Raw genomic sequence first — 24741 nt, 5'->3', positions numbered from 1 at the left:
ACATTTCTCAAAAATAAAAAATGGTTTAAATCGAAGTAACGGGGCATTTGGTTGTGTCAAATTATAGTTTTTACTTTTCAAACATCTTTTAAGCTCTTGCTTACTTTTTTCTCGATCTTAAAGTAAATTGCAAAACAGATTGTCATTTCGCAACATATATGCCTTTCCAACTTTTTTTTTTTTTTTTTTTGGCCCTATCCCTAACTCACAGTTATCTCTTTAGCTTATAAGCTCAATCATTCATACTTTTTAGCAATTATTGTTATCATTACATGATATGCAGCAAAAAACAAAGTGATAATAAAATATCAATTCATTATAGAGATTGTGGTATAGAGCAGTTAAACACTCTTGAAACATAAAACGTTATTTGTTGCGTAATTTATTTTTACTGTTTGATAGAATCCTTCGTATGAATTCATGTGTATGCTGATCTAATACTCCTATGAAAGCTAGAAAATCTCTGATAAACTATATGTATATGTGTTAGTAGTATACTCCTCCGTCCATAACAATTGCCATTTTTTTTCATTCTGGTCCATCCCATAATAATTGTCATACTTAATTTTTACCATGAATGATAAATGGATCCCACATTTCACTAACTTTTTCAACCAACTTTTTTTTATGGTTTTTAAAATCTGTGCCCACAATAAGCATGACAATTATCGTGGGACGTAGGGAGTATCTTTTTGCCCAACATAAGAACTCTATTTTATGTGTCAAATTTCTAAACTATGGAGAAATGCATATATAGTACTAATACTTCATTGAACACTAGGCATATCAATTTATATTTACATTCGATGAGTGTAAAAATGTTCATACAATGATCTGGCGAGCACAGTTCGCCAAGACGTGTGACAATCTAAATAGCACAAAATCAGCAAAGGAAACCAAAAAAGAGCAACACACTAATAGTAAGATACAAAATATAACTAAGAAATAACAAAAACCACACAACAATGACATGCTCGTCCATCTTCTTTAGCAATTGTGTCAATCAGAAACCGACACATTCTTACAACACCATAATTTTCTCAAACTAAGGCAATCAAAAAAGTACGATATGATAATAAAAAAATGTAAGAAAAAAAAAACCAAGACAACATATGAGTGTATATAATTTTGTCTACATTAATTGATTAACAATTCAACTTTAAATAATTAAAGTCTAATATCTTTCATGATCTGCCATTCGTATTATACGAGACACCAGTGGCCACCTGTCAATACAAGACACCTATGATGATCTTGTATATTGTGAGGTTTATGTTATCAAAGTTGATACATAGAGCCAGCAAGTTTGGTTGCCTAAGGCCCTAAAGCTCATATTAATGGGCCCGACTTGAAAATTGACTAGGCAACTGTCTTGACAATATACATTTCTCTTCTTTCTCCAGCTCATTCTTGGACCAAATCATACAGATTTTTATTTTACATTTCCCCTTTTTCCATGACTGAATTATTTAATTTGGAGTAGAATTGAAGCATAGACACATGTTTTTCATATTTGGAGAACAATATTGGGACACTTCGAGCCATGGAGGTATATATATACTATTATTGCTAAGTAATATTCACATTCACGTGAAATACTTTGCAAACAACACATATTGATCGAGTAAGCAATGATCAATGAATCAAGTGTAAGAAACTTGACTTTTAGCATCATGAATACCCATTTTTTATTACTTTTGTACAGGCACAAAGATGTTCTTATAATGATTGTACTAGATAGTTATTCTAATAACACTCGTATTCTTTTTATTGGCTAAACAATCGACTTTGTCCAATCAGTTGATGCGATAACTTGAAAATGTCTCAACCTTTAAGTAATTCTCATAAAGTACCAAACTTATCATTTTCAGGTTAAAAAATGAAATTGATGTCGACATACTCAACAACTAGACATCAATCAATCAATTAAAACTCCATTTAACACCACTGATTTCGCCCCTTCTTCCTTTAAATCACTCTACGACATCAATCGTTTCTCATCCGTATATTGTATTGCAATTGTTTCTAAGTGCATTTTAAGATCATACTTGTTAGGCTAGATCTAAAGACCAACCGTTGCCTAGTCTTATTCCACAAAAAAGAAAGAAAGAAAAGAAGGGTTTGTAGGAAGAAAAGGCAAATCACTTAAAAGTAGCAAATGACAAGAGGCTAGAAATATTTGTGGTAAGAGAGTTTGGCTGATAATGGATTGTGAAAGAACGAACAAAGAGCATAATATAATTATGTGGAGGAAAGGCACATCACATGCTTATGAACATTGCTTTTCCAATATTGTGGTCCGAACCATCCTTATCTTATCAAAATTTTATTTCAAGACCCATTCTTTTCTAAACTTTGTCACATCATCAAAACTTCATACATACCAATAAAGCATCACTTTACACTCCCCTTTCTTCCCACTTCTTTCCTAGTTTTCAAATCACCTTTTCCCTTTTGACACACACTTGCCCAACAAATCAATCGAGAAGATTTTATCCAATTTTGAAATTATACTACTTCACAAGTATCAATCAACTCACAAAATGACATTTCTTGTAAATTATTATATTCTAAATTGATTTCGATCTATCCCTAAATAAGAATTGGGTTGTTGCTATTGTGGCATATAATTACTTGTATGTGGATACATCAATGTGGCAAATTAAAATTAGAAAAATAAACCATGACTGGAGGTCTCCACCACTCTAATATTATGAATCCTACAATCGTAGTATATTAGGGGTAAATCTATATGCATTGTAAAACAAAAGTTAATTAAAAATATTACAAGTACTATTACTGTATAATTTTTTTTGGTATGCAAAATCGAATTTGATTAAAATTCGATAAGTTTACGCATTATTATCCAAACTATTGCCAATGAAACATATCTCAATCAATAAGTGTAAGACATCACAAAACTCTCATTAGCTAGATTTGCACGATTTCGTGGGGTATGAGTATTTTTTACATTATTGCAGTGTCTCGCCTGCATACGATTTGATATATTTCCATGGTAGTATATATAGTTGTGTCACTTGTGTGTGCAGTATAGTGCTTTAGGATCGGATGGTATATTTCCCACATTATGGAGATCTGCATACGATATCGATCTAGTATATATCTCATATTATGTAATGTGTGTGTGGTGTAGAATTTATGATCAATATGGTACATTTTCCCTATTATGGTAATATCTTGTTTGTGTGCAATGTGGTATTATTCCTCATATTATGATGATGTAGTTATGCCATGTATATATGTGATGCAATATAATGCTTGGTTACGTAACTAATCCTTAAAATTGGTAGTATAAAGATAGGATTGCATATGCAAGTGTGTGAGAGAGAAAGTGAGAGTAGGTGTATGAAAATACCTGAAATTGTGATCGGAGCCCATATGTTATCTAACTTAGTGCTCTCCATTCCCCACTTAAAAAGATTCCAATGACAAATCAACCTCCCTAACTCCCTTTTTCACACTTTCCTCCAATCATCCCACATTACTTATAACTCATGTGTTTCTCCCTCAAACCCTCATTTCAAACCCCAAGAATATGCCATTCCCATCCATCCCCAAAACCTCAATCCACAACACTTGAAAATTAATTCATCCCCCAAAATGCCATCCACACATTCCAAACACATGGAAAGCCCCTCCCTCTTCTCCCTCCTCCGCCACACCACCAACCCCAAAAAATCATCCAAGGGCAGCGGTGGTAGTGGCGGAGGTGGGAGCAAGGGCAAGGGAGGAGGCGGTGGCGGCCTCCTCCGCATGTTCAAGCTCCTCCCAATGCTCACCACCGGATGCAAGATGGCGGCCCTCCTGGGGAGCCTCCACCGCAAGCCCCTCCTGACGGACAGGGCCACCACAGTGACCCTGTTCGGGTACAGGAAGGCGAGGCTGTGCCTTGCCATCCAGGAGGACCCCCACCGGCCTCCCGTGTTCGTGGTGGAGCTCCCCATGCTGACCACGGCCCTCCACCGGGAGATGGCCTCGGACATGCTGCGGATCGCGCTGGAGACGGAGACGAGGAGCCACAAGAAGAGGCTGCTGGAGGAGTACGTGTGGGGCGTGTACTGCAACGGGCGGAAGGTAGGGTACTCGATCCGGAGGAAGAACATGAGCGAGGACGAGGCGCATGTGATGCAGCTGCTGAGAGGAGTGTCGATGGGCGCCGGGGTGCTGCCCAGCCTCTCGGAAAAAGAGTATGCGGCCGACGGCGAACTCACCTATATAAGGGCGAGGTTTGATAGGGTTGTTGGATCCAAGGATTCCGAGTCGTTTTACATGATCAATCCCGAAGGTGCTTCTTCGCCACAAGAGCTTAGTATTTTCTTTCTCAGGCTTCGATGATTTTTTACTTTTTTTTTTTTGTTTTTTTTTTTGTTTTGGTATAGTAAGGTCATGACTAGTGTGTAATGATTTACATATTATTTCAATAGCCATTACATATGAAATGGTATTTATGAATAATGATTTTTTGGAGGAGTGAATAAAATTGGTATTTTACAGTAGTATACATTTTCATTTGATAAAATTTCATGCAAAATCGACGTTGGATTGAAAGTTCTAGAAAATAAATTAAAAATATAGTACGATAAATTTGGCGTTGAATATGACGGTGGTGGTAATAGTTGGTTAATTTGCTCTCTCTAAACTCATTCAAACACCATCTAATTTGGTAATTGATAGATCATATAGTATGGCTTATGAATGTCAAACTTTTTAGCATTATCGCATTTGAAGCTTAAAATAATTATCTTTTGGTCTGGAGTTTGAATGATCAAAATTATATCATTGGATTATAATTTATTTCATAGCATTATTTCGTATGAAGATATTCGAGAACTGACTTTATAAATTATAGAACCATCTTGTTTCAAGCTTGAAAAACTAAAAATAACTTAAGAGTAACCATCTGATCATTTGGAGCTTGAATATAAAATGTTGACTTATGACTTATGAGTTATGAGTATTATTCCGATTGGTATATGATAGGCTAAAACTGAATAATGTGCATAATCTCAACCGAAATCAGTGGGGAACTTGAAAGACTATATTTAATTTTTGAATATCATCTTTTGTGGATATTCAAAAATAGAATTGAATAATTTTTACTACCTCTAACTTTTGTGCATAATTTCGTGCGAAACTTTATAAATAACCTCTAATTTTGTTCATAAAAAATAAAAGTAATTTACTTGAAATCATAATGCTTGAATTTAATGACTAAGCAACAATAAAAAAAATGGTAAAAAATGATATTGTGAATATAGACTCAAACCATATGTATACTCCTATTAATTTGACTTTGAACATTCCCTTTGACTGAATCCCTAATTCAAGAACCAAGCATCCCTTCTCAATTTTTATCGATCTCAGTATCTTCTTTCATGGAATTGATGAAGATTTTGGGGGAAACGAGCTTTTCAAATTGATGATTAGCCTATATCTCGATATTTTACAATTACCTACTCATTCTTGATCGAATTCGTCGGAATAAGCCGCCATGGCTATTCGGTTCACCGTCAACTACTCGGCGTCCGTCGCCTCCCACATGACGGCTTCCTGCGCCGCCTCCGGCAAATTCGTCGCATCCCACTTCATCGATGACTGCATACAACGCTCCCGCATCTTTCAGCACTCTCCCGACTCCAATTACTCCGACTTCCGCCGCACTAAATGGAAGAGAAATCCGATCAGCCCTACTTCCGCCAAACTGGCCGGCGAGATTCTGGGAGGAGATTCCCAGTCGCCGCTGATGGTCGGATTAATGTCGCTGGTGATGCAGTCAATGGGGACTTCTTCGACCTCAGGCGTTATGAGTATTTCGCCGCTGAAGGCGTCGTCGGCAATTTCCTTTTTCCGGCTTTCTAAGTGGTTTCCATGTAATGAACCTTCTCTGGATAGAGGAGGAACCTTCGCTTCCAGCAGCGGTGAAGCAGCAGTCACGGCAAAGAGTGTTGGTGGATTGAATGGATTAGCGGCGGCCAGCGGTGAAGCAGCAGCCAAGGCAAAGAGTCTCGGTGGTTTGAATGGATTAGCGGCGGCCAGTGGTGAAGCAGCAGACAAGCCAAAGAGTCTCGGTGGTTTGAATGGATTAGCGGCGGATGGCAGCGATATTGCTCGAAATTTGGGCGTTTCACCGGAGACGATTTCTGATGGTGGTAGTAATAGTTGGTTGTTCAAATTGAAGAATTTGGGCTTCACCTCGGAAGATGCCAAGGCCACTTTTACTGCTTTAAGCATTCGGATTCTGTTTAAGTCAACTTTGGCCGAGCCTAGGTCTATTCCCACCACTTCAATGTGCCCTACCCTTGATGTGGGTGATCGGATTCTAGCAGAAAAGGTACGGTTTTTACCTAGTTACAATCTGTTGGACTTCATTTATCACTCTTAGGGAGCATTTACGTTTGAGGATTAGCTTAAATAGATAAGAATAGTGTAGGCTAATCCCTTATTTACCTAGTTGCATTGGATAAAAAAACTCAACCATCTCTGCTGGATTTTCGGTATCATGGTGTGAATCTGTGTTATATGAAGAACTTGGACCATGTACCCTTTGTTAACTTAATATGCAATTGCATTTTTTTTGTTATCAGCATGTTAACATGGATGTGATTATGAGGCTTACGATCAACTTTGATGTGCCTGAAAAACAAATTTTGGTGTATTAGCGTGGGAACTTACTTATTGAGGCTCACGGCATTGCTTTTAGAGGGTTTTTACTGTTGAGCTTTAGCCTGGATAAATAGATATAGTATAGGCTGATCTGCTATGGATCAGAACTTTAGGATATTATAAGGCCCTTGTTAATTTCTCCAATTTTAGCTAACTTGCTTGATTGATTTCCAATTAAAATTGGTAGGATTGGTGTCCTTCTGATTTCCTTAATTAGAGAACAACATCTGTATAATGAGATTCACAAGCTAATATATTGTTCTTGTGTTTTTTAATGGGATTCCAGGTCTCTTATATATTCAAGAAGCCCGAAGTCTCAGATATTGTGATTTTTAAAGCTCCTTCGATTCTCCAGGTATGTGGTCATGCGGGTTTAGTTCTAGCATCATTGACAACATGATTACACTAACATGTTAATGACTTTTATGATCTCTTTTCAGGAAATTGGTTTTAGTTCGTCTGATGTGTTCATCAAAAGAATTGTAGCAAAAGCTGGTGACTATGTAGAGGTGATATGAAATGGTTGTTGAATTTATATGTATCTATGTCATCTTGTCCTTCTAATGGTTTGATTTGTTGCCTTATTCAGGTTCGTGATGGGAAATTGTTGGTAAATGGAATTGCTCAAAATGAAGAATTCATATTGGAACCTCTTCAGTATGAAATGGATCCAGTGGTATAGTTTTGTGTTTATTTTTTGTTTGTATCTTATTAATTATCATCTCTATATAATGAGGAAGAAATTTATTCAGTATTTTTTTTTCACAGCTTGTACCAGAAGGCTATGTGTTTGTGCTGGGAGACAATAGGAATAACAGCTTTGATTCTCATAACTGGTAAAAAGTTCATTGCTAGCTGATTACTAGCTCCAACAATTTATTCATGTTTAATGCCAGGAAGAGACTATATATGATCAATTGTTATTCATTCTTTCTTTTCTGTTCATTAGCCATTTTTTGTATGGTGATGATGAATATAAGATGTCTGACCTAACTTGCTAAAATGAGGAAGTAAGCTTTTAATAAATGACACATGGTGAAATAAAGAAGTGTTTTTGTTAACAGTTAAGATTTGCGTAGATTTAAATCGAGAACTTTTGATGTTACAGGGGTCCGTTGCCTATTGAAAACATTGTTGGTAGATCAGTCTTCCGGTATTGGCCTCCTTCTAAAGTTTCTGATACAATGTACGATGCATCTCAGAGGGGGAGTGCTGTTGCATGTTCTTGATGCGTTGCCTTCTGGTTTATTCAGATGGTTTATCTAATCTGTTCTTGTACACGCACATATCAGTACCAGTAAAAATCTGCCAGATAACGAGACTAGCAAGAGCCTTTGAAGATGGCAACTGTCAAATTTGTTCCATTTCAACGGCTGCATCGATGGATCTTCCTTTTGAAGAATCAATTGTTACAAATGGCTGATATTAATACATGCTAATATTGTTTTAATTTCATTCATCTATTTTTGTGAACTTGTTGGATTCTTAGTTTTTTTTAATTCATTTCCTAGTGTCTTATAGATAGCTCCTCCGTCATGGGGTGAAGTCATGAATAAAAGTAGGGGCTCCTAACTAGCCCGCTACTAAGTGAACAATGGAGATAGTTTACATGCTATATTTGTAACGTTTTAAGCTCTGTCTTATAAATCACTATAGGATCAAAGTTTGAGCTATATATAATCCATGTGGTGATGATTTATTTTGGTGGGTAACGATGGATGTATCTCCATATATAACACATTTTAGTGGCTGGATTTCCTACTAACAGTGATATCAATTCTATCATCTGTTTTCTCCATTTCCAGCTTCTTGTACTTGTACCAGGAGGCGCATAGCAAATAGAAACCAAAATTGAGGAGGCTCAGAAGCGCGAGCAACCAGTAGAAATACTCCAATCTGTCCCTGTTGAGATTGTTAGTAGACAGCCAACCCCCGCTGACCTTGTTCACCACATTCACCACCACAGTGCTGGTGTAGTACCCGAATGCCAACGAGCACCACGAGATCGACGTTCCCAGGGACTTCATCCCAGCCGAGCTCTCTGCGTAGAAGAAGTCCAGCAGTCCCACCACAGTGAACATATCCGCCATCCCGAATATAGCATACTGTATTCCGAGCCAGAACACGCTCATTGGCAAAGGCCCCGCTGAGTCCACCATGTTGTGCTCAACAGCCACCCTCTTCCTGCGTGTCTCGACCACCCCGCTCACCGCCATGGAGATTATCGAGAGGACCAGCCCAACTCCAACCCTTTGGAGCTGTGTGATGCCTGTGGGGATGCCTGTCACCTTCCGTGCCAGTGGAACGAAGAAACGGTCGTAGATTGGGAGAAGTATGGCCATGAACACAAGGGGGATGACTGGGATTGAGGGCGCTGGGACTTGGAAACTTCCTAAGCTTGTGTCCATTGTCATGCTTTGCTGTATTGTGAATGTCTGGAGCTGTGCCAAGCATGTGTTCATGAAAATAGTACTCACTATGATTGGTAGCATCCTGATCAAGATCTTTGTCTCTTCCACTTGTGTCACTGTGCACACCCTCCATGGATCTGCATCTTCTAAGTTCCTCGGGATTGCTGCACGGTCCAAATACCTGAAATAAATAGGTATGTTTTCTCACATTGAGTTCGTGCAAGGTTTAATTTCCAAACTTTTTTGCGTTTTCCAGAAAATGTTCACTGTTTATGTGGGCTTCGTGTGTACTTTTTAGTGTTTTTGAGAAAATGTCCACAGTTTACGATGTTTTGTGTGTTAACTTTTACGAGGCGGCACAACGAATTCTTAACTGGATTATAATTTAGTTGATGTGGATTTTGGTCTCATATATGTCAATGTGTGACTAAACAAACCCTAGTGAGTTTCCAACTTTCCATGCCAAAAGTGAGGTTCCATCCTAAACTCAAATAGTGATAGGATGAGTGATTTACTAGGTATTTAAGTAGATATTTTTTTACTTTGCATTCTCGATGTGAAACAATTTATTTTGTGAATATCTCAACATGCTCTCCACATGTGAGTTCTTTGTAATTGTTAATATCTGAATATGATCATTCATGCCCTGTCACCTCCGATGGCACATTCAGCTCAAGCATGGGGTCAGCTATAATATAATGTTGGATTTTACGGGGCTAGGTGTGATTTCATTCGTTGTAGCTACCTGATTGGCAAAAGGGAGACCAACCAAACCCTGTTGACGTTCCACTGGTTTTGGGATGGAACCCGCTAGGGTTTGGTTTGTCTCTTTTTACGTATCAGATACATACACTTCAATGAATGGAACCATACTTAGCCCTTAGCCCCTGTAAAATCTAAATTATGGATCCTCGGGAACTTTTTCGATTAATCTCCTGTTTGTTGAGACATTTTCTAAAAAGTGTATTAATAAAACAGTGTATCGTACTTACTTGAACTGATCAGTCCTCTGAAGAACATCCTTGTTTCCTACTTCCTTGTCATGAACTTCATGAAGCTCTTGTGCCATATCTGGTGCAGGTAGCTTCCTGTTTCTAACAGCTACTACCAATACCTATTCATGCAACGAAAATCTTGAATTAAAAAGGAAGTTGGTGTTTGGAAGAAACTGATCCGAATGCTACGTACCTGTAGTATTCTGGCTAACGGGCTCGTAGCTTTTGGCACATTGGTCCGATAAGATGATCTGCCCATAGAGAGGAACAGAATAGACACTGCAACAGCCAGGGCACACACTCCGAACGACCAATCCCATCCCTCGTTGGTACTTATCCACACCAAAAATGTGACGCCAAAGGATGCACCGACTGTGACCGAGAACATGTACCAGTTGAAAAAGCTCGAAAGGGAAGCCGTGTCGTCTTCCTCGAATTGATCTGCTCCAAGAGCAGGCACAGCAGCCCTGATCCCTCCAACGCCCAATGCTACCAAGTAGAGCCCTGTGAACAGGATCGCCTCTTGGTTGTCGCTCGCTGATTCGCACTCGATGCCCTTGGTTGGATCCACATCTTTGCATGGGAAGGGCCTCAATTGTTTCATGTGTGCTTGAACTGCTAGCAGCGTGTACCCCTGCAGATTCAATAACATTTTGTCACAAATCCTTTCTGTTTATGTTAGAGCTTCTGCAACGGAGTGGGGAGAAGCACGACTCGGCGTGCTGCTTTGGAGGGGAGTCGCACGCTGAGATAGCCGTAATCCAAAAACATAACATAGCCCACTGGTATAAACACACTTCTCTCTAACTCTTTTTTCATATAATTGCAAATTATACTATGAAATAGGATTAAGAAAGAATTAAAAGAACGAGAGATGAGAACCATAAATAAATGTTACGCACCACATGCTTTGCTTTTTACGCACATTGATTATACTCCCCCGTCTTAAAAAAATAGTGACTTTGATGACATTATAATTTTAATGTGAAATTGGTAAAAATAAAAGGGGAAAAGAGTAGTTGAAGTAGTATTAGTGAACAATAAGATCTATATTATTAGTTTGTTAAGTTGTTAAAAAGTTTCCAAAAATTGATGTGGACTAATTTTGTTGGAAGAACGAAAATAGCAAAAGTGTAAAATAAGAAAAATTGAGAAGAAAAAAGAGACGTGAAACATGAACACTGTTAAGTGAAGTGCAGTTTTGTACTCCGGTTAAATGAAGAATGGAATGATATATCAATTACCAGTATCTCTAAGCTTGCAAAGACGATGCACGATTTAAACCTAGACAAGTAAGTGTCTGAGATGAATCCTCCGAATAACGAGAGTAGAAATGCAGTCCCCATGAAGTTTGTAAGTGTTGTCGCTGACTTGGTTAAGCCAAAGTTCATGTAACCGTAAAAGTATGTCACTAAGCTTACTCCGTTCGCAAGGAACGTCATTGTCTCCAGGCCTGTCATCGCTGCATCATACATATCATCATTCAAAACCCGAGTAAAGAACGCATAAAAGAAAAAAGAATAGTTAAGTTTACGTTTTCTAAATTTTATTCGAGAATACACATTTTAGCCGATTCAGCTAAAAGAGAAAATTGTAAAAATAGATAGCTTTCGCCAATCCATTCGTGGCCACCTGCATCAAACTCATTAATGCTGCAAACACTTTTCGGTTTCTTACCATAAACAAACAGAGTTGCTCGTCTTCCTCCCTGCGCCGCTTGCTTCCTATGTTGGATATTTTCATTTCCAAGAATCCCCTACAGCAATTAGTGGATTAGTTCTTCATAATCAAGATCAAAAGAAGGCATCTTGGAGGATATTATCAAGAATGAAGAAAGCAAGTTTGGTTAGTTTGCTTACCATTTTTGAAGCAATTGTTTGTTTGCTCCAATGAGGGTTTCAATGATGGCTTAAACCATCTGTTGAACTGTGTTTATATACTGATAGGCATTCAAGATGAGGAATCTTGGTATAATTATCCCTAGTTAACTGAAAGGGGTCATCTTTTGTCTCTTGTAAATATCCCTCTCTTGATCCAGCAATATTAAGACAACCAAAAATGGGTAGTTAGATGAAGATTGACATGGATGTTTGACTTTGTTTATTAGTATGACATAATTATTTTCATATGATTAGTTTTGACTCTAAACGAAATCCGAGGTTAGGTGGTGTTGCATACGGCCAAGTTCATAGATGCCATCCATCAAATATGATTGGGGCGATGTATCAAAATTACACAAATCTTAGAATATAACCATATTTGTAAGAATGTATAGTTGGATGACACATGTAATGCACATAAAATAAGATAATTTACTACTCTCATCGTCTCTTCGTCCTTCCGTAGCCGAGTCGTTTCTTTACATTATATTTATATTTATATACAACAATTCATGCGTTTATGTTGGTGATTATTTGTGTGTTTATTTCCTAATAACACAACGCCGATCTTAAATTCCCACTTGAATTTAATGAACAATTATGTATGATGATTTTATGTATACAATATAGTAACACATTCAGCTTTGACTAATTACACATTTAAGAATACTGAGGGTCAGCAATTGGCCGGCCGACATCAACATTTATTTATTTTAATTTAATCTTTTACTATAACTTTATTAATTAAGTGGAGAGAGAGACGCATGCTTAGCTAATGATGCAATATTATGCTGTATTTTTTCAACTATATGCTATTCAGTTAAAGACAATAATCGAAAACATGTTTTTCCAACTGTTGTGAACTAACATTAAAAAAAACAGAGGATGCTTTTAGACCGGCAATTTCGTAAAGTAGCTCTTTTAATTTATGATAAATATTAGTAATTATTTTTTTAAAAAATAAAAAATGATTAAACGTCTTACCAACTGAGTTGTGCTTGATCATCATGAATATTAATTATCTTGTACAAATTTAAAATCATTGGAATAAGCTTTAGTATGCATATTACATCTTCTAAATAAAATAATTAATTAAAAATAAAAATCATTCTTACATAATTAAATTAATTTCGTAAACTACTTCATGTTTTAAAACTAATTAATTATAAAGTAAAGTACATTCATAAAGTAGTTAATTTTTTAAACTAATTATTGTACTATGTGATGCGTAGGTATATACTATAACAGTTTTTCTCTTCTTGTAATATTTTAATTTAGAAAAAAGAAAGGATTTAAAATTTCATTTTTTTTATTTTTAATGCATATAAAGGGAGGAGTATACAGTCCACAAGACCAGAATCTAAAAGTTATAGCCCATGAGGCAAGTCCAAAATTATTAATACACACAGCCCATGATCAGTAGTCTAAAGCATTAAGTTGATGGACACTTAAAATACTTATAAAGGGTCGGTTGATAGATTATAAATGTTTCGGCAAGATAGAGTAATTATTGCTATAATATGTATCATGATTTATGCTAATTATGTATTTAGTTGGTGTATTTAATAGCTAGTTAAAAATTCATCCTAACTTCAGTTTGGTTTTATAAAGACTTTGAACTTGAGGCAAAGCTAAAGGTGATAATACTGATCATACCAAACCATCGAAGATTCTATCTGGGAAAATAAAGGCAATAAGATGAGAGGATGTAGAAAAAAAGTTATGATTGTATATACGAAAAAAGACTTTTGATTGATTATTTATACGAAAAAGACTTCAAGGCTGCCAACTATCACTTTTTGAAAAATAAAAAAGTGGAAATATATATGCGCCAGTTTTAAATTTTTGATAAAGAACATCATTCCTTTATAGAACATCATTCCAATATATGCGCCAGTTTTTAATTTTTGAAAAAAGTTGATAAAGAACATCATTCCAATATATTTTTTGGTTCCACTAAAATCAGATGCATAATTCTAATTTCTAAAATGATAAATATTTAGTTTTATGGATCCGTCATCAAGCATATGAAATTAAGCTCTTACTTGAGTTTTACAATTGTAGCGAGGAAGTATGGAAAAGTGGGTGGGGTTCTCAGCGTGGAAACGCTATCATGGCATCACAATTTCTTATGTTGATTTATCATCAATTTTTGTTGAAATTTGTACAAGTGGGTGACCAAACTAGTTACATAACTAATTAATGAGTTTTTACATAATTTATACTCTCACCCGGCTCCCGGCCAATATGTCTAATATCAATTCTTTTTGAAATATGTACGTGGGTGACCAAACTAGTTGGAATTTATAATAATTGATGAATTTTTATTACTATAATTTATACCCTCTTCCTCCCAAAAAATTATGTCAAGTATGCACACGAGTTTTAACAACAAAATTAAGTCAGTGTGGACTACGGTTATTTGCTCCGACTATGCTTTCTCTTCGGGAACGACTTCAACGGCGACATGTTTTGTTGCCGAAGAAAGGGTAGAGCACAAGGAGAAAGAGAAACATATATAAAAAGAATTAAAGATATTATGTACTCCTTCTATATATAGAATTAAAGGAAAATATTAGTGTACATATGCGCTCTTGCATGCATGTATGTGCGCGTTGTCTCTATTGAATCTTCTCATATAATGTCGCCGCCTCTTGCTTATGTGTTCCTTGTGGCATGCATAAAAGCTTACATGTTAGAGTATGAAGCGTGAAAGACATTAAATAAGACCCGATATATTTCCTATCATAACTATAATTTGTTTCCTTATAATAGATTTTTATAAGGACAGTGTGACTATAATTAAAGACTCTCTATGTTAGCTATACATAGAGTTACTGTCTCATTGTAAACCAAATTAATAAATTATACTACTAGTAAAATTCTTGTGTCGGTACTGACCCTATGTATGAATACACATAATATCGAACTGGGTAAATACTCATTCTCGCGCAAGAGCGTAGCTCACGCAACAATGGTTAGCATTAATGGCGGAGTCGCCGCACCATAGGTTCAACGGCAACTCTAAGGGTCGTGGTTCACTTTTTTCACTTTGCCTAATAATGTATTCTAGTTGAAAAAGCAGCATCTTCCAATGCCAATAACATGATCTCGACTTGTCCGATCTCACGAATTTCATTTTCTAAATCCTATCTCTCGCCAGTATCATTTCATTGTAGTGTCTCAATCTCACATTACTTCATTAATATTCACATGAATGATTTTCTGTTTAAAAACCAAAAAAAGATGATTGAATATATTTTCACATGCCATGAGGCATGATGGCATAACCACGCCTAGCCCCCACCCCACTCCAACATTTTCTTGGCATAAAATTTCAAACCTCAGTCAGAGAAGTCAGACCTCGGTCCCACTCTTGTTTCTCTCTCTTGAACCACCGAGATTCGCGCATGAGCTAACATCTCTCAACCCAAAAAAGTCCCACATTCCCAATTCCAATCACATTCAATGGAAGAACGGCCGGAGACGGAGCTGATATCCATCCCAGCAACGCCGGAGATACTGACCCCCTCGGGGCAGCGGTCGCCGCGGGCCACCGCGAAGTCGTGGACGCCGACCTCCTTCATATCGCCCCGGTTCCTGAGCCCCATCGGGACGCCCATGAAGAGGGTGCTGGTGAACATGAAGGGCTACCTGGAGGAGGTGGGCCACCTCACCAAGCTCAACCCTCAGGACGCCTGGCTCCCCATCACCGAGTCCCGCAACGGCAACGCCCACTACGCCGCCTTCCACAACCTCAACGCCGGCGTCGGCTTCCAGGCCTTGCTCCTCCCCGTCGCTTTTTCCTTTCTCGGATGGTATTGCTATTCATTTTCTCTCTTTCTTCACTGCTAATTTTAAGCCTTGTTTTTCTTGTTAGAAGCTCAACATTGTTTCATTTTTATGAACCTCATTTTGGTGGTTGCCGGTTTCAATTGGGTCCGCCAAAAGTATCCAAAGTGATGGCGGTCCATCACACAATTTTCTATCATACCAAAATATACTCAAAATACCAAATTTTATACTGTCATTTATAAGCACCACTATTTTTTAGTTATTTCAGTTTGACATTTCTGATAAAAATAGAATCTTGCCACAAAATGTCTCTTCTACATGTTTACTTATGGTATGCCTACTTGATTCTTTTAGGGGAGCGATTAGGCGTCTGGCTCGCGTTGTTTCCAACCGTTTACCTTTCAGCTGGGACTGCAACTGCTCTAATTCTAGTTGGAGGAGAGACCATGAAGTTGTTCTTCCAAACTGTATGCGGTCCACTGTGTTCCTCGAATCCTCTGACCACGGTCGAGTGGTATCTGGTATTCACATCTCTGTGCATTGTGTTATCCCAACTCCCGAATCTCAACTCCATTGCGGGGCTCTCACTCGTAGGGGCTGTCACAGCAATCACATACTGCACCATGGTGTGGGTGCTTTCTGTGAGCCAAAACCGCCCCCCGACCATGACATATGAACCGGTCTCAATGCCCACCGTATCAGCTTCCTTTTTTTCTGTACTTAATGCACTTGGAATCATAGCATTTGCTTTCCGAGGCCACAACTTAGTCCTCGAAATTCAGGTCTGTCTCATCTCCTCACAAACATATATACACATTTGTGTCGAATAAATTTATGAAATCGGTTATCTGATATCTTCCCAGGCAACAATGCCATCAACCTTCAAAAAACCAGCTCATGTGCCAATGTGGAGAGGAGCAAAGGTTGCCTATGTCTTCATAGCTATGTGCATATTTCCTGTTGCAATTGGAGGCTATTGGGCTTATGGAAACCTCGTATGTCTCTCCCTTTTCCGTTGCTTACTATAATGATATGCAAGAAGCTATTGCTTATCCTAATACTAATGACAATCATTGCAGATGCCTTCTGGAGGGATACTAAATGCGCTGTTCGGATTCCACAGTCACGACATCTCTAGGGGTCTCCTGGCTATGACGTTCCTTCTCGTCGTCTTCAACTGCTTGAGCAGCTTCCAGATATACTCGATGCCAGTGTTTGACAGTTTCGAAGCAGGTTACACGAGCAGGACTAACCGGCCCTGCTCAATCTGGGTGAGGTCGGGTTTCAGGGTGTTCTATGGGTTTGTCAACTTATTCATAGGCGTTGCACTTCCGTTTCTGTCGAGCCTTGCTGGTTTACTGGGTGGACTTACGCTACCAGTGACGTTTGCATACCCGTGTTTCATGTGGGTTCTGATAAAGAAGCCTCCGAAGTACAGCTTCAACTGGTATTCGAACTGGATTCTCGGATGGTTGGGTATCGCCTTCAGCTTGGCGTTTTCGATCGGTGGGATTTGGAGCATGGTTAACAGTGGCCTCAAGCTCAAGTTTTTCAAACCAAACTGATGATGGGGTTGAAGAGTTGCTCTGATGTTTGTAGTTTATGATAATAGATGTTTGTTGTAATGTGTTTTTGATCCTTAAAATGTGGTTTGAGTTGAGAGGGACATGTGTATGATATTTGTGTGTGAATTTGTGGTTTTGGAAGTGGAAATTAGGATCAGTGTTTTTACCTTTTCCTTTGATTAATTGGTCAATTCTTCTCAATCATGGATTGTTTTCTTTCACCAAATTTCTTAAAACATTTCATTTAAATTAGAAATTAAATAAATCTACTTAAAAACACATAGTACTACTACATAGAACTAGTAGGAGTACTACATTTTGTTTTAGTAATTTTGTAAATCCTAATTTTGCTTTATTAATTTTGTTGCTTTATTTTCATTTGTGTTTAGCAATAAATGATTTTGGATTTCTGTTTGAAATGGTTTTAGTGAATTTGGATTTGCTAAGTATTCGACCATCAGTTGCGACAAATTTAATCAACGAAACAAACAATTTGAGCTAAACTGCGTCGTTTCAATCACCGTAAATGCTGCAGAGGATCGCTACCATCTCTACACGCGCCTGTGTTGGTGACCCACGCAAACGATCACTTCACGAGCTTGCATTTATTATGCTACAAACCCTTCCCATCAAATTCCAATTCGATTAGTCACCTTGATTTGTCAGCTTTCTCGATTCCTTCACAACATTTTCCGAATTACAATTCGAGAAGATGTGAGTTGCAATAGAATCAATAATTTTCTCTGGTTTTTAGACAGATAGAGAAGATGTGGAATCCGAGAAGGCCTCACTTTCTTCTGGGTTTTGACCCATCCTTTTGCTCTGAAAGACTGGTAAATATCTCCTCTGCAATTTTCCCAGTGTTCATCTCTTCTTTTCTATATTACCATGCTTGTTTTATGTATGTATTTAATTTAATTAGTGGATTAGGATGTAATGTGGCTCAAGATTGTGTCTGATGGTTCAGAATCAAATTTATTAGCTTCTTGAATCATGGGTTAGAGAGTTAATTTTCAAATTCATTTTCCACTTAGATTAAACACCCATTACAGAATGAAAGAGTTGATTGACATGCAATCCAATCATTATTCAGACACCTCACTAGCTAATAGATATGCAGTTATAGAAAAGTATAGACTTTATATAGGGGATTATCTTGTTGGAGGTTTCACAGTTAGTAAGATACAAATTGAATCTCTGTTTGTATCACTTGGAAATCTTTCTTCTTTGTATAATAGATAATGGTGTATGATGGATTTAGGGACAGTTTAGAATTGAAAAATGATCTAGAAGTTATGCCTTTTGTGCTTTGATGCACTGGAAGAACTAAAGAAGGGCTGCCAACAATGTTAATTTTCATAGATTTGCTTTGGCAGGGACATATATTAGGCAGTTCAACCATCAACGGTTCAGTATAAACTTCATTTGTGTGAACCATTTGCATGAACTGTGTTTTAGTCTTTTAGAACGAGTGGGGCCATTCAGTATGTCTGTAGATTTCTTTGCAATTTAAATTCATTGCTCTGACCTCTTATTGACAACATGCACCTCTTTTCCCTCAGAACATACCGTGTAATTTTGTAAAATATATGGAAGGAACAGCTCCCGGGACAGCAGTTTTGGTAGGTCCTAGTGGGAACAGTTGGTTTACTGATCTGATTCTGGTTGAAAACGGTTTGTTCCTCAATGATGGTTGGGCTGATTTTGCGAAAGATCACTTTCTTGAACATGGTGATTCAATAGTTTTTAGGTATGATGGAGATTCGAATTTTACATTGCAAATTTTTGACCGGAGCATGTGTGAGAAGCAAGCTGCATTTAGTGCTAAAAGCAGCCAAGATGTGAGTAGATATGATAGTATTGTGGTAAGAAAAAGACAAAGGGAAAGATCAGCTCATCTAGATAGCATTATTGAAGGAGTTCCCAATAAGAGATGCTCCCAGCCACGATCTGATAGCATGTGTGATGCTCATGAGAACCATTCAAATTTGGTCAACACAGAAGATTGGATGCAGCAAGCTGATGGAAACAGTAGCATGAAGAATCTTATTAGAGTTGCACTTCCTCTTGCAGCTGTTCCACGTGACTACACAGGTAGTGTTGGTTAGAGGTGCTAGTTGTGAGGCTATAGTTAATAATGGCCAATATAAATTTATCACTGACATAATCAAATTTCGTACACTGTACGGAGCTTGGCTTTGGGATCTTGTTACTTATAGACTTTTCTTTTTTTTTTTAAACAAACCGATTTAACAATTTTATTCACTAATTTATGCTTTTGATGCAGATCACAGAACCACAAATCTAGATGTACTGCTTTCTGCTTCAGAAGCAGAAAAAATGGCGCAATCTTTCGAGTCGTCTTTCCCCAGCTTTCTGAAAGTCATGAAGCGATTCAATATAAGTGGTTCTTACACTCTGGTAAACACTATACTGCTATCTTGACTTCTCAATTTTTAAGCCAACATTTTTTCTGTATGTTGAATTATAAATTATAATTATTCAGCAGTGGATGACACTAGGCAAAACAAATGGTAATAATGCCTTGAGTAAGTGCATTTCAATTACTGCATGGCCATCTTTTCAAGGTTCTTTTCGTCTTCATTTTCTTTTATGTTTTACTTCTTTTAATGAGTTCGCTGTTTAATGCTACTGAACTTATCTGTACGTATTTTCTTAAGCCGTTTTTGAGCATAGTGTGCCGATGACATGTAGATGCAATGTCTTCCTAGAATTTGCTTTAGTGAAGCCACTTCAATGTGGAACTTGTAGCATTATTTTATTGTGTTGGAAAGACCAGACCTCTTAAGTATTTGCAGTTCCTTTTTTTTCTGCACTAATATTTACCGTTTATTTTGATTTCTTTTCAGAATGTCCCCTATCAGTTTGCAACCGAACACCTTCCAAAATGCAAAGTAAAAATTGTGCTTCGTAATTTAAGAGGAGAGAGTTGGACGGTGAATTCAATTCCCACAACAAAAGTCCAAACATCGCATACTTTTTGTGGAGGATGGCTGAGTTTTGTACGGGACAACAATATTGATGTAGGAGACATTTGTATCTTTGAGCTTCTGCTCAAGTTTGAGATGCAAGTGAGAATTCTTAGAGTAAGAAAGGAAGAGATAGATGGTCATCATGGTGAGGGAGATCATAGAGGGAGAAGCAATGGTTGCTCAACAACATCAAATAAAATGTCACGACGCAAACCAAAGAAAAAAAGTGAAACTTCTCATAGTATGAAAGGATCTACTGCATGCTCTCTATCAAATAATTGCGTCACAGAATCAGGTGACATATCTCTTGTTTTTTATGCTAAAGGTGTTGCTCTATCTTCCAATTTCTGAGATACTACAGACCTCCACTGAACTCTGTTACATTAAAAAATTTGCTCAGATATCCTTAAAACGTTTGGCTCCCTTGAAAAACAAGGTTCTCTTAAAGGTTGTATGTCAATGAAGTCTGTTCCTGAAGAAAAAATGGCTGCTCAATATTTCGTCTCCAGTTATCCCCATTTTGTTCGAGTTATGAAAAAGTTCAACATCAGTGGTTCATTCACGCTGGTGAGCAGTTCTTGGTTTCATTTTACCCATGCTATCTCTGTTTTTTGTATTTTATTATTTGTGTAGAGTATTAGCATTGTTGACCACATGAATTTGTATTGTAGGTAGTTTTAAACGCCTGCTCTACTTTTAGCTTAGGTGAGTTTTATGCAGGCATAAATATAAGAGAGACTAATAGAACTTTGACACCTCTAATAATAGATAGGCAACTCTTATAATACTTCATTGATCTTGGGATCGGCTGGTAAATTGTTACATTTATGTAGTCTCTGATTTCTGAACTTTATCCGATAATTCAGGAGCCATCGAATCTCTTAAATAGAAGGAGGTTGTCCTGTTATTCATTTGTAACATAAGATTATCATTGTAACTATTGTTGAAGATGGCAATATATCCTGTAGATTGATATTATTTGCTATATTGTTGTCATGTATCTACTGTGTAGTCCATGGTTCTAATATAATGAATGTGTTGTTTTAACTTGTACATGATCAATTGCTGAGAAATTTTGTACTATATAATACAGAAAATTCCGTATCAATTTTCTATGGAGCACCTGCCACACAGCAAAACAGAGATTGTTCTTCGTAATTTAAGTGGAAAATGCTGGACTGTAAATTCTATCCCCACTTTAAAGGTCCAGACTTTGCATACTTTCTGTGGAGGGTGGATGGCTTTTGTTCGTGATAATGATATCCAAATGGGAGATATTTGCATCTTTGAGCTTGTTGGGAAATGTGAAATGCGTGTTCACATATGTGGTATTGGGAAGAAAGGATTGGATTACCAGCATGGCACAAAGAATCTTCCCATGCCTTAAGATTTGGACGCCAGTTAATATGTACAGTAACTACCAAGGTTAGCTTTACTTTATTTGACTGTTGCCTTAAAAAAATAATGTTATATTATTGACTATTTTTCATTTATTAAATGAGTCTGACATATACTTTTTGAGCTATAATTTGGTCAAGGGATCGGTAAGTATTGGATAAAGTGGGAGTTAACTTGTAATTGTAGATTGCATTTTCAGTGATATTCTTTATTTTATTTAGTTATAATGTAAATAAACCAAGAAAAGAATTGGGAACTAGCGATGACTGTAATTGTATAAGGGAATTAATCAGAGTTGGGAAGAAAATGTTTGTTCTATCATCTACCTTGTGGGCACAACTATTTTCCTTTCTAAGTTCAGGTCTTGACTTGTTTCTTTTCTATTCATTGTCATATCATCAAATTGGCAAAGTTCTTTTATGTTCTTGTGTGGAGCTTCTGTCTTTTCCTAGTCATAGCCCTTCACTCCTGATAACATTGTAAATAATGCAATAAAACACAACTTCTAATGTCATTTTATGCAAGTATAGTTTTCCTTTCTTTGTTGAGAAGCTGTTAATTGATTTTTTTGCTGTGAACTGTGATAAGGATGCATGCAGTTCCTATGTTCGATTCACAGAAGCATCAAAATTTCACATATGCTGAATGTAGTTAAACTAACGGTGAATGCAGTACTTTATACATTTAGTGCCGTGTCCTCATGTTTGTAACTGAACGTGATATACACACCATCGTAGTGGGTCATTGTGTTGCGAACTTTTGGAAGGGCCGATTTAGTGCTGTGGACTATTCGACCCATTATAGTAGAGTTGATGCCTTGATGGGTGACTTATTTTAGGCTCTTAATTGAATATTTTCAGTGCGTGCTGTTCATCGACTTATGCTTTTCGTTGTCCCCTCTTGTTTTCAGCAGGCTATGTATCATTTTGATCACGGCTTTCAGTCTTTGCGGAGTGCACTTCCAGGATTGTGAAAGCAGGTCTTCTTCTTCATCTGCACCATATTTGTACTGGAACTGTTAGGGAATAACTGGTTAATGCAAACGAGAAGACATTTATTGACTGTATGTCTTCTTTAACAGTGTAAACTTAAGCTGGATGTTGTTGGTGTCTGTAACTGAAGTTTAATTGCCTTGAAACTCCATTAGGGTCTGTTCTGAATTACATTTTTCTTGAATGGAAACAAGACAAAGAGACTAATGGTAAGTATGTACAGCTTGTAGTTAGCAATTAGAGCTTAGTCTCTTGTTCATATGTGACTGCTTTTTTTGCAACTTGTTAACCTCTTAGCTCCTAGTGGTACTGTATTGCAAAAGTTACTCTAAACTTTTCATGATTGATAAAGGTGTTTTTGTATCATTATTAGGATCTAGTTCATGGCCGAGTAGAAGTAGAAAGCGATTATGCGGGTGGGATCTTCACGGACCGAAAAAAGTTGTAGTTTGTTTGATAATGGTTGAGTTAAGTTCCTCGGCCTGAACCGAGGAGTCTCTTATATATGTTCATTTCCACCATTCCATCAGGATACTAATCAAACAAGATTAGTTTAAGAGTAAAGGCCAAAATTGGTTCTGAACATATGTCCATTTTATTACGATTTTGGTCCTAGACGTTACCTTTTTAAATTTTGTATCCCGAACATTTTAATTCGGATCAAAATTAGTCCTACACTAACAGTTTCGTCAATTTTTAAATGGTAAACATTTTTAACCCAATTTTGACCAATTAAAGCTGTTAACTATGATTACTTACTTCCTAATTATATCCTTAATTATTTTAATAAGTTATCATTTAAAATATAAAATAAATAATATTAAAAAGAAAATAAAATAGAATGGGTCACTCAAAAAATATGTCTGAGTAGAACAAACACTTAGCTAATTTGACCGTTTAAAAATTGACGGAACTGTTAGTTTAGGGCCAATTGTGATCCGAGTTGAAATGTTTGGGATGAAAAAAACTTAAAAGATGTCTAGGACCAAAATCATAAAATGACCACCAATTGTGATCTGAGTTGAAATGTTTGGAATGCAACAATTCAAAAGATAATGTCTATGACCAAAATTATAAATTAGCATATGTTCAGGATCAATTTTGACATTTACTCTTAGTTTAAATAATAGGAGTTGTAATGTTTTCGAATTTACTAGTTTTATGGTTGGTGTCTTATAAACACCCTTTATTTATCAAAATATTTGTTACGTGGTGTCATTTTTGGCAATATCCTTTATCAACTCAAACATCTACCAATTATTTTCTTAAAGCTTGTGTAAATCAAATATTGGATATAAATTGTGGGTATAGTAAGTAGTAGTACTTATTTTTATCTAATATAATTTAATACTACTATTTAATAGTCAGAGTAAACATTTCAAAATTGAATACTCCTAGTACTTGATTTTGTTTAATGTGGGCCTTACTGGAATTATTGGGCTAGGCCTAAAAAAGGATGACGTGAATGATCACAACTCATTATTTTGACATTTTTTTGGTTCAATAAGAATTAAATAAAAAAATAAAAAAAGGCACAACCATTCTAAAAAATATGTTTGTGCCTAAGTATAATTTTTTTTTATTATCACCATTTAGTATTTGATAAATAAATAATTTTAAAATTCGTAAATTCTAATGTTGCATATGGCATTTTATTGGATGATTTAATTGATAAATCATAGATCTTTGACCAAAAAATTCAAGGATTAGAGTACCATAAATGGTGGAGATTATTTCAATCTGAAGTAGATTGCTAAGTCACTAATATAAGTCTAGTTTAGGACTTTTCTTTGTTAGTCACGAGCGTCACATCAGGGTAACCGCAGTGACCGGAAATTGAAAAGGTTTTTCTAAGTCTTCCACTTATAACTGAATTACATTTAATTTCTTGCCCAAGTATTTATTATATGAGTAATGATAAATAACCAAATTTTGTACAACCAAAACAAGATCATATTAGTAATTTTGATGTGTTAATTAAATATTAAGATACTAAATATAGTTGGTTAACAAATTAAAAACACTTTA

At 36.7% G+C, this 24741-nt stretch overlaps 5 protein-coding genes across 6 annotated transcripts; 4 read left to right on the top strand and 1 right to left on the bottom strand.

The window, feature by feature from the left end:
• Positions 1 to 3487: 3487 nt before the first annotated feature.
• Positions 3488 to 4506, top strand: LOC125185391 (protein MIZU-KUSSEI 1). The gene has a single exon (XM_048081915.1). It carries the CDS (start codon positions 3622 to 3624, stop codon positions 4354 to 4356), a length of 735 nt encoding a protein of 244 aa, XP_047937872.1. The 5' UTR covers positions 3488 to 3621; the 3' UTR covers positions 4357 to 4506.
• Positions 4507 to 5315: 809 nt separating this feature from the next.
• Positions 5316 to 8361, top strand: LOC125221582. The gene is made up of 6 exons (XM_048123724.1): positions 5316 to 6352; positions 6971 to 7039; positions 7125 to 7193; positions 7274 to 7360; positions 7453 to 7520; positions 7793 to 8361. Exons 1-6 carry the CDS (start codon positions 5513 to 5515, stop codon positions 7911 to 7913), a joined length of 1254 nt encoding a protein of 417 aa, XP_047979681.1. The 5' UTR covers positions 5316 to 5512; the 3' UTR covers positions 7914 to 8361.
• On the bottom strand, positions 8162 to 12018 carry LOC125221580 (protein NRT1/ PTR FAMILY 4.5-like). Its single transcript, XM_048123723.1, has 6 exons — positions 11950 to 12018; positions 11768 to 11846; positions 11335 to 11552; positions 10284 to 10724; positions 10088 to 10209; positions 8162 to 9276 (listed from the first exon to the last, which is right to left on the bottom strand). The coding sequence occupies exons 1-6, from the start codon at positions 11950 to 11952 to the stop codon at positions 8427 to 8429; spliced, it is 1713 nt and encodes a 570-aa protein (XP_047979680.1). The 5' UTR covers positions 11953 to 12018; the 3' UTR covers positions 8162 to 8426.
• Positions 12019 to 15322: 3304 nt separating this feature from the next.
• On the top strand, positions 15323 to 17513 carry LOC125185584 (lysine histidine transporter-like 8). The gene is given in 4 exon segments (XM_048082144.1): positions 15323 to 15845; positions 16025 to 16547; positions 16629 to 16760; positions 16845 to 17513. Coding segments are annotated over 4 exon segments (1548 nt in total). The 5' UTR covers positions 15323 to 15438; the 3' UTR covers positions 17331 to 17513.
• Positions 17514 to 17859: 346 nt separating this feature from the next.
• On the top strand, positions 17860 to 22929 carry LOC125222942 (B3 domain-containing protein Os01g0723500-like). Of its 2 annotated transcripts, none has more exons than XM_048125845.1 (7): positions 17860 to 18163; positions 18893 to 19424; positions 19618 to 19751; positions 20201 to 20618; positions 20724 to 20890; positions 21417 to 21748; positions 22635 to 22929. In XM_048125845.1, exons 1-6 carry the CDS (start codon positions 18098 to 18100, stop codon positions 21708 to 21710), a joined length of 1611 nt encoding a protein of 536 aa, XP_047981802.1. In that variant the 5' UTR covers positions 17860 to 18097; the 3' UTR covers positions 21711 to 21748; positions 22635 to 22929. The 2 variants fall into 2 exon arrangements, with proteins under 2 accessions (XP_047981802.1, XP_047981801.1); XM_048125844.1 differs by having other exon boundaries at positions 17862 to 18163; positions 22632 to 22929.
• Positions 22930 to 24741: the final 1812 nt, after the last annotated feature.

This window comes from Salvia hispanica, chromosome 4, assembly GCF_023119035.1.
Source record: "Salvia hispanica cultivar TCC Black 2014 chromosome 4, UniMelb_Shisp_WGS_1.0, whole genome shotgun sequence".
NCBI lineage: Eukaryota > Viridiplantae > Streptophyta > Magnoliopsida > Lamiales > Lamiaceae > Salvia > Salvia hispanica.
This window is presented reverse-complemented; position numbering and strand designations above follow the sequence as displayed.